Source organism: Montipora foliosa, chromosome 1 (genome assembly GCF_036669935.1).
Source record: "Montipora foliosa isolate CH-2021 chromosome 1, ASM3666993v2, whole genome shotgun sequence".
In the NCBI taxonomy this organism is placed as follows: Eukaryota; Metazoa; Cnidaria; class Anthozoa; order Scleractinia; family Acroporidae; genus Montipora; species Montipora foliosa.
The window spans coordinates 64,896,676-64,907,140 of record NC_090869.1 but is presented as its reverse complement, the minus strand read 5'-3'; the positions used below and the strand labels follow the sequence as shown (position 1 = coordinate 64,907,140).

The window sequence follows — 10,465 nt, the reverse complement described above, 5'->3', positions numbered from 1 at the left end:
GGACCTTGGGCTTATCGTCCTTATCCGAGAAGACTAGAGAGTCTAGCCATTTGCAGATGTAATTACAAAGGCAGCACTTTCTCCTCAGTTATTTAAAGACCCTGAGTGTTGGTCCGACCGGAGTTGAACTCACGACCTCCCGCGTGACAGCCCGGTGCTCAACCAACTGAGCCACCGGTGCGCGGTCATATGAAAGTCGCTCTAATCCGAGAACTAGTAATCAACCCTACTTAAGTGTCAAGTGGATTTGGCGCTAGGACGTTATTAGTGACATTGTAAAGAAATCAAAGCAACTGGTATAGTATCGTAGGTTACGTTGCGTTTTGAAGAGAAGGGAAAAGCGGGGTATCCGGGGAAAAAACCTCTCCTGAGCAGAGTAGAGAACCAACAAACTTAACCCAAGTGATGCCAAGACTGGGAATCGAACACGGGCCACATTGTGATCTCACCACCCTGTCCTCCCTGCTCCTTAGGATTCAAATCCCTTTCAAGCCTAAATTAGTAAGGATTTCATTTCGTTACTGCTCAAATTAAGTTCATTGAGCGGTTTTAATTGAGTGTCGAAAGTGATAAGCGAATTGCTTTGGTTTGCATTACTTCACTCAGTGATTGGTTCAAAAATCTCGCGCCACTTTTAATTTTTCAACCAATCAAAAGTAAAACCAAAACCAATCGTGGCTCCCGCGTGCACATTTTCCCGCGCTTTGTATTGGCTACGTGTAATTACTTCGAGTTTTGATTGGTTTACTGGATTGTCTCCCTCCTTTGCGACACTCGATTGAAACTCGCTCTAACTGCGAATCAGAATCAGAATCAGTAATATTGTGCTTTCTCGTCTAATTAGCGTCATTATTAACTACTTAATAACCGAGAGTGAGGTCGTAACAGCAAAATCTCAAACTGAGGCCTTGCCGTATTGATCGAGCGATAGCGAGGTCAATACAGCTACGCCGGGGTTTGAGATTTTGCTGTAACGACCGAACGGTCGAGGTTATTAAGTTGTTTATTGTATGGCTATCAGAACCGTTCTAAAGAAGAAAGACTTGATTTACATAATCCAAAACCGGCCCGTAGGCATTACGAGAGAATAATGCCCTAGCGCTTAGCTGCTCTTAGCCAATCAGAGCGCGCGTTATATCGTTCAGAAACACTAGCCATATAATAAATAATTCTAAAACCCTCTGATTGTATAGTCAGGAAAGAAAAGTAAATGCCTGTCCTCGCCAAATGCTAATTGTCACTACAGCGAAAAACAGACGATTTCCGTATTCTCACAGTTGCACTGGAGCTATCATGGACTGGTAGTTTTCATCTCGTATCAATATCTATATGTTCCAGCACTCGGCAAAGTCCTTCTTGACTTATGGCTGTTTCTGCTTAGGTGGTCTCATACACCACAAGTCTTTTCAGAGACATCACTACCAAACCGGCCACTTCTGCTGGAGAGAACAGGCAGGATAGCCCCAACACCGGGGAGTTCACCCCCTACTCTTCTTGAATAGTGTTTGGGTTCTTTAATGTCCCGAAAGGGAACTTATGAACATAGAAGGTATTAGTGAGATGGGGCCTACGGTTTATAGTCTCTTTCCGATAAGATTTGAAAGTCTAACCATTTGCAGATGTAATTACAAATGGATCACTTTTTCCTAGTTATTTTAAGACATTGAGTGTTGATCCGACTGGGGTTCGAGCCCGCGACCTCCCGCATGACAGCCCGATGCTAAACCAACTGAGCCGCCAGTGCGCGGTATCACCTAGCCTGTGATCAGGCGTACTTTTCTTGTAGACAAGGCGAACTCACGACCTCCCGCATGACATCCCGATTTTCAACCAACTGATGAGCCACTTGCCGTGGTGCGCGGTGGAAGTGGAACGATGCCTCTTTTGTAGCATGTTCGGGACTGTAAAGAAAATTATTGCCAAATCTCGTAGGAAGAACTGCAATATCTTCTTTTAGGCAAACTATTTTTCGGATGCATTCTCTCTGCTCTTCCTTTAAAGATTTTTGGGAAAAAAATGTGACGTCGAAGCAACAGAAGCGGTAAATAGAGCCTAAATACAATTCCTGTTCAAAATTCTTCTCAGGGGCCAAACCGATTCTATTAGAAGTATAATTTGCAATTCTCTAACCAATCGCATCCAGACTCCAAGAGCTCTATTTTTTTTCGGTCAATCAGAGTTAAGTCCTGATTGTGGACTACGGGCGGATGACTCTTTAAGGAATTGTATCAGGCGTATCTTTTCTAACTCTCTCTAAAGAATACTACGCCTGATCGCAGGTATCCCATACTCGTTCCAGTCTCCAGCCGTGACTAAAACCACGATGGCCGATTTGTGGTTCTCGAAAAAGCGTTCTCTTTATGTGGGCTGACCGTGTATGTGGTGCTGATTTCTCTCTTTTACAACGCCGACCATGCAGGTATGACTCAAAGAATTGCAGTTAGAACCCTTCTGGTATTTGTGGCTTTTGAGAAAGCTTAGAGTGTGTCTTTCAAGGACAAAGGATTGCGACACTTTGATTTAAATCTTCCTTGCTGCGATGGATAAAGCTTTTCTTTCTATACCATTACTGAGAACTGTATTCTGTTTTGCATGGGCGGTAGATAACTGTTGCATTTTTTTTGTAGATTTTTTTTTATTACTCACACGTAAAAACGTTGATCTACGTGTTCCTTTTGACCTGATAAACTTCAGTATTCGAGAATGAAGCTATTATTTAAGCTCTACTTACAATTAGCTTGTAGAGTGGACCACTACATGGTATATGAAACGAGAAAAAATTTTCCCTCATTTCATAAATAAGCAACTGTTGCAACCATTTTGATTGTTTTGAAAAACACAGTTACATCACGTTATTAAACATTCTGATTTAATTGAGGTGCTTTTGGTATAATGAAATTATGTTGTTATAGTCATGCAAATAAAGCTTAATGTTGTTGTTATTGTTTACAGTGATTTCATAATTTCTACCTTTTTCCTTCGTAAGCCAACAACCTCGAGCTCCCTCATATTTACCTACAAAAGCGTTTCCCAATCATGAAACTAACTGAAAGTCTGAGCCTGACAACTTGATAAGAGGGCTGGAAAAAAGCTAGGCTTCTTATTGATCCCTTCTTTGAGGAAACACAAAATTGAAAAAAGATCAAATGGAGTACCTTTTTAAGCTAGTTTTTAAAATGCAAATTTGCTTCGTTTTTACGCAGCTGTTTTACATTTTATTAAAAGAGATATCTTAAAACATAAAACTGTAAAACGATCGATAAAATCCGACATTTTGGAGTATTCATGACTTCATTGTCAAGAAAAATAGTTGCATGATCTTTTATATTTTCTTTGATAATGGAGTCATGAATACTCCAAAACGTCGGATTTTATCGTTCGTTTTTACAGTTTTATGTTTTAACATTTTGATGCAAAAAGAATCTTATGGCATTTTAACTTTTAAAAATGATATTAAAACACGCTGACTTTGCCTCGGAATGGTGGAAATCGCGTTTCCGAGGACTTCAAATCTCAAAACCCCCGGAACCTCCCTCAGGGGACCCGAAGGCGGCCCCCTTTGATCGAACTCCCTCTGCTAAAAACCTTGATCTGCCCCAAAGGCTTAGAGGCTCGATTAACCCCATTACATATATTATCAGAAACAGGACGAATTCGGTGAGTTTAGTCTCTTTGAGTTTTCATCAGTGCAAAAAAACAAACCTGGAAAGGCATACATGTCATAAATAACCGTCCTTCCATTACATTTGTGACATAAAAGAGAAATACGTGAGCGAACGTTAGGGAAAATCTGGACAGCTGTTTTTATTCCATGCCGTAACATTTAAATTTCCCAAGGGTGTGATATCCTTCTTCATTGCTGTGACCAGTATCTCCAAATCTCAATTGTGTCACGGGAAGGTGAGACTTTTCGGTGAGAAGACCACTGTCCTCACGCCATGTGTCATCATTCTTGTCGCAGTTACATCCTCTACCAGGGTCTGCGCATGAGTTGGGTGACGTAACTCCACATGCGCATTTGTTGTGATCAGCAGGTGTGGCACCTCCCCAGTACGTCATTTTGGTCCCTGTTCTTGACATCCACCACGCAGTGTCGTAGCGGAAAAGACACGACTTGCGACACTTGTACTTGATAAACTGCTCGCAATGAGTAGACACGTTTGTAAGGGAAGCTACCTGTGCAACACTAGTGATGCCTGCTCCCAGGTAGAGGACGTTGCGAATGTAACTTCCTCTTCCTTCATACCCTGATACGCGCGTTCTACCTTCACTGTCGTGATCGATGAGTGTCACTCCAACTCCATTCTCGTCAGTCATGTTACAAAATACAGTGAATGGTTCGTAACCTCCATCGCCATCAGGATCGATAACATACGAGCCGCTTGTGGCCTGTGGACTGTGATATCTTATTTCACTGCAGGATTTTCCTAGAGAACCCGGAAATAGAAACATAAGCATAAGTATATGTTGCAATTATTTTTAAAAAGTGTTTTAGGCTTAACAATTGCTTGCCAATCCATGATCAATTGCGCTGGATAATCGCTTTGAGTTTTATTCAATATATGACAGTTGATTCGCATGCTTATACCCGTGCCGCTCAAAGAGACATATCAACGCCAACTTTATTTTCTATCACTCTTTCTCAAAGCCTCGCGAATTTTTAATTCGTTTCGTGTAATTAAATTCTTTGTAGTCGGTTGGTTTTTCTGACAAAAACATTATTATAAGCCACCTACCCTACCTTTGCGTTCACACTGGTCGCCACCAAATCCAGGCTGACAAAAACGACAGTGATACGTATTCAGCTGAAAGTCTGGAATGCAGGTACCATTCTGACAATGGGCTTGTTGACAAGGAGTCTTCGAATAAAATAAAATTCAAAAAATCACCTCTTGAAGTAACGTGGAACTCATTTCATGGCTCAATGATGTATCAGCGCTCGCTGACACGGTACAACTTTATTGGCTTATAAACCGACTGGGAGGGTTTCCCTGCGGGTGATTCTGTTGACAAGTGTTTATGCTTCAGGAAAAAAAGCATATTTTAGGAGTAACCTTAAGAATATGAAAAAGACATGGTAAAATTAAGGTATCAATACAATACTGATTAATCATCAGAAGAGGCATTCAAAGACCGTGTCAACTCTTCTGCTTTCGTAACAATCTGGGCCAGGAACGTCTCAAAATCAATTAAAAATAGCAAAAGTATTGAATCATCATGGTTTATCAACATGGTTCATCAATCATCAATGGTCTGGCTCCATTGCTTCCAAATAATATATCGCCAGCCATCTACTATAACGCTTTACTGAGGATACTGGGTGTATCTAAGGAAGAAGGCCCCAAAGGTTGCATTTTGATACTCAAAATTCAAGTTAATGAGTGCCGTCGGTTAAACTGAAGTTTAAAACTTAACAGTGATTTTTAAACAAAATCAGAGAATGGAAAAAGCAGTAATGTATTCACTGGGAAACTAAAACCAGCTACATTCTAGTAGCCCGAGCCATTAAGAACATTTCAAAGAGCGCACAGATGTCCGAGCTTATCTATAGGTGCGTTTTTTTGCGAAAATCCAAAAACGGATTTCTGATCTCGGATCACGGGATTCTACATGCATCTACATATTCCAGCACTCGCCAAAGTCCCTTATTGACTTGGGGCTGTTTCTGCTTAGGTGGCTTCATACACCACAAGCCTTTTTAGAGACATCACTGTCAAGCTGGCCACTTCTGCTGGAGAGAACAGGGCAGCCACAACACCGGGGACTTTATCCCCTACTCTTCTCGAATAGTGCTTGGGTTCTTAAGATCCTGAGTGTTGATCCGGCGGGGGTTCTAGCCTGCGACCTCCCGCGTGACAGCCCGACGCTCAACCAACTGAGCCACCGGTGAGCGCAAAATCCGAAAAAGGACATTATTTTCCATGACAACGCAAACAAACTCAACTCAGAGCGGTTAAGTTTGTTTTGGAGAAAGTCTTAAATGAAAATACCTTAGCGATCGATAAAAAGAAATGACGAAAAACATGCTTGTTTCGCTGTAGGGAAGGTGCTAACAATATTATTGCTTTCAAGAAACTTTTAGTGTAATTTTGGGTGTGAAAGTTGCAGGAAACCATTACCTAACTATTTTCGACCTATTCATGTTTTCCATCATACGGTAAAAATGGCGCGAAAAAGACATTTGGTATGAACTGTCACGTACAGTAGCAGTTGTGTATCATTTTTTGCATGGGAAACCGCTTGTCAAAAATACTTTTTTCAAATCCTTTCCCAAAAAAACGCTAAACTGATGAATCTCAAAAATCCGGATAAACAATAAGAAAAAATGTTTGGGAAAAGAGGAATGATGCGTATTCGTTGTTGATAAGAGTACAGACCACGCTAAACCAAATTTCGATTTGTTTTTTACCACAATATCAACGTCAAAGGAATGTTATTTTTTCAGAGCGTGAGCTGAAAAAGGCATTGCTCGACACATCGACGCGAGCAGTGTGGTATGGACTCTTATCGACAACGGCAAATTAGCCAATCAGATTGCGAGATTAGCAGCAATTGTGGTAAAATACTCAGTTCCGACCATTAAAATTATTACAATTTTTCATGTATTGCTACTTTCCTAAATAAACGGATCTGACAGCAAAAAATACATTTCGGTACTTTGGTCCACTTTGGCCTCGTTAGCATTCTCCCCTTCCCCCCCCCCCCCCCCCTTCCCATATAAAATCCTGGTTACGGGCCTGGGAAGTCAAACTACAACAATTTCTTCTATTTTGACCCTGTCATCATTTCTGAAATTGAAATGACAATTTTGAGTACCCACCAAACCAAAAGCGTATTTATGTCTAGTTCGTCTTCTTAAGTCCACACGTCATTTTTGGATCTCACCCCTTTGATGAAGTATTGAATCAAACGTCTATTTTGTGTGGCACCTACCCTGGCAAATTGAAGCACGCCATTTAGCCCGATACATAACGCGGAAATTTATTCCAATATTGCTATTGTCTGTGTCAAGCCGAATTTTTGAAAAAAATTATGTATAAACGTCTCATCTTCCTCTGTAGACAAAGACGATATCTTTTTCAAATCGCAGCGATATCAGTGGTTTTAGAAACTGAGAATTATTCCACTCAACATCATATCCAACCTAACATGTATCAAAAAATATATATTCCTGTTGCAGTTTCATTTTTATTGTCCATATTGTTACACAACGATTGGCTTTCATCATATTTCTCAGGCATAACACAATTAACGCAAATTGATCATACTGTTGTGTCTCATAAAGAAAGTGTAATTTGTGGTGTCTCTCCAGGTTCTGTACTTGGGTCCGCCGCTTCTATTCTTAACCTTTGTTAATGACATGCTTCGTTCCTCCAAAAAACTTGACTTTTATTTATTTGCCCGTCAACAAACTTATTTGATGATATATGCAGATAAAGATCAAAATAATTTCGAGACCATCGTCAATGAAGAATTACTGTATTAAATATGCGAATGTTTATATGTTCAAACATAAGTTTCGATGGAATGGTGGAATGACAGACAAGAACTGGGTGGAACGGCGGAATAGCGGAATACACGAAATATTCTAAATATCCCTAATCGATCGGATGCTGGTGTTTCTAAGGTGAGAAATTCACTGGTTTGGCGTCAGTTTCCGTTTGAACAAGACGAGGTCACTGGCCGGCGGCTCGGTGTTGCCTGCCTTATCAATTTTCTTGACTCTCTAACTGGCGGTCGAGAAAAGATCTCGCAAAATGACATCAAAAACAGCTCGAGTGAGCACGCGGGGAGAGCCTGAAAAAGAAAAAAGGGCGAACGAACTTGTCGAGACTTGCGATAGGAATAAATGTGTAGATTTACCTTCAGTTTGTCGGAGTTCTTCTCTTTTTCAATTGCCACTAAGGTAGATCTTGAATCTCATTAGAAACGTTCTCTAGTTTTCCGCTGCTTGAGCGTCAATTATCAAGGGACCAGGCTTGTTAAACATTTCTTTCTCCGCTATCTCGAATCAGTGTTATCCAAAAGATCTCTAGGGTCAACTTATGCCTGTGAAATTATCTTTCAGTATACTGGTAAGGCGCAAGTTACAATATCTGTACAATCCTATATAACCTTCCTTTTCCTTCTGACACCATGTTGTAAATTTCTAGGAAAAGTAATATGTTATAAACCACAGCCTTTGTACGATCTCTTCTCTTGTTTTGCTTCTTCGTCCACGAACTAAATCCAACAAGCACATGGTCATCTTCCGGGGGTCCGTTACAGAAAAGGGGGTATATGTAAGGTAACACATCAAAACAATATTTACAGCACAAAGTCATGTATAGTATAAAATTTAATAACCTCACCGTATTGCCTAACTCGAAGGCGATTTTTGTTCTTTTAACCCTCTAACCTCAAGACGCTGACGGCAAAGATTTGCTCCCGAACATCCACTTAACATTCATTGGAAGAACTAAATGCATATACAGTGCTTTCAATGCACCGACGGCAGACGATATGTTTGCGGACGCAACTAAACGTAAAAATGCGACCGTTGGTCTAGGTAAAAATGCGGAAAAAAAGTTAGCCTTCCACTGTAGCCCGAAGATGACAATATCAAATCTGATGATTATTTTGAAACTGAGGTTAAAAAAAAGTACATTCAAGTCCATCAAAGATGAACTTTACCTTAGTTTGGAAGGAATCCTTCAATTAATTAAATTTAGGGGAAAGAGAAGCCGACTTCTCTGAGAGAAGTAGTTACGTTTAGTTGCGTCCGAAAACATATCAAGACCGCGCTTTATGCAAAACAGATTGTTATTGATAGTTGCATCAAGAATTGTTTCCACTAAAACAGTTTCATTGTTTAAGCCTTTTCGTTCGTTCACATTAAAATGACAGATTCTTATCGCTCGACAGAACTGATTTCTCATGTTTGTGACCGAAAAAGGTTATTGCGGTTTGTCTAGACAAAATAAAACGGAAATGTTTCAATTGCCGCTTGAAAAACGCGCAAAAAAGTTTGCCGTTCACGGTAGTTTGAAATTGGTAGTAATGATGACATGAAGTTGTCAAAACGTCATGTAACGTTTAAATCGTTAACTTTCCTTTTGAAATGGTTTTCCAAATCTTTCTTCGCTGGAAATTATCAAAAGAATGCGCTTAAGTGCACACTCAGTGTCGCAGCTCGACTCACGATCTCACGCGACTCGAAATGCATACATATATGTTATTTTCAGTTCACTGGTATCCCAAATAAAAAGCTAATAATAAGAAAAACGGTTCCTGTTGATCTTCCTTTATCTTTTGTACTCAATTTGTTCCCCAGAACGCTGGAAATCGCATTTCAGAGCTTCCAGACTTTTCAAACTTTTGTGGGGGTCAGACCCCCTTAGACGAACCAGCTCCAGCTGCCTACTTCAAATTTTATTGAAACCCCTGCATATATTTGAAGTGCGAGCTATAATGCTTTATAACCCCCCACTTCAAGTATAACGCATTTATTTGATTTATCGAGTCCTTTCACGGGTACACTCAGATGAGCCTAACAAATTGACTTGCTTCCAACCGTGTGGCTTCATAATAGACCATATTCGTATTCTCAGTATTGGACTGCAACTAGCTTGCAACGGAGGCTAATGCGGGGAAATCTTTTCAAATGCAAATACTCTTTAATATATTCCCCCGCATTAGCCTCCATTGCAAGCTAAATAATAAATAAATAAATGCGGTTCAATCGAACGCACCCTAAGGCTTTAGGCACACTGGGAATTCAAAGTGAACGGGAACCTTTAAATGATTTCCTCCGAAATCTTCTAATACCAATCCTTTTTTTTTTTTTTGAAAAGTAAATAAACAAATTTGAATATTTACCCATGGGCTGTAGTAATGAAAGACATCGCTTGCTTGAAAATCCTTTTCTTTCGCCCTGTACTTGTCAGTGGTTAGCAAGTCACATCGATACAGACCGTCTGAATCGGGATGAGCCGCAATGTTGAACGAAAGACACTGTGGTTCACCAATGCAGTTGAAGGTGCAGTCAACTGGGCCCTCAGTTGAAAAAAAAACAAAACTGTCCACCGCTAGTTGACAGTTAGCATCTCGCGTGAAATTTCCAATCGAGAAAATACTGTTTTGGTGCCGGAAAAGGGCGCTTTGAAACCAAACCTTCTTACTAACTGAAAGGACCGCCAAAGACGCCCAAAGCGTTGCAAAATTGACAAGCGCCATCCTTCAGTTTTTCAAGTTTTTAGCCATGTACTGAAACAAACACCTTCTCTTCGCTCAGCATATTCCCTAAAACCTTTGGAAAGAGGGTAATTTGCCAAATTTAAATTGATGTCTTAAAATACTTTAATTATTAATGCAGTTTGTACAGCCATGACTTGCTAATTATAAATGCTCTAATCGAAAAAATGCTATGCTTTTAGACTTGTTCAGTTCACTAAACCGGGGGGGGGGGGGGGGAAACCACAAAGCC

At 40.4% G+C, this 10,465-nt stretch overlaps 1 protein-coding gene across 1 annotated transcript; it reads right to left on the bottom strand.

Annotated features, from left to right (window-relative positions):
- Positions 1-3,464: 3,464 nt before the first annotated feature.
- Positions 3,465-10,260, bottom strand: LOC137980296 (contactin-associated protein-like 4). Its single transcript, XM_068827697.1, has 3 exons — positions 9,859-10,260; positions 4,742-4,859; positions 3,465-4,427 (listed from the first exon to the last, which is right to left on the bottom strand). Exons 1-3 carry the CDS (start codon positions 10,213-10,215, stop codon positions 3,805-3,807), a joined length of 1,098 nt encoding a protein of 365 aa, XP_068683798.1. The 5' UTR covers positions 10,216-10,260; the 3' UTR covers positions 3,465-3,804.
- Between the last annotated feature and the right edge of the window lie 205 nt (positions 10,261-10,465).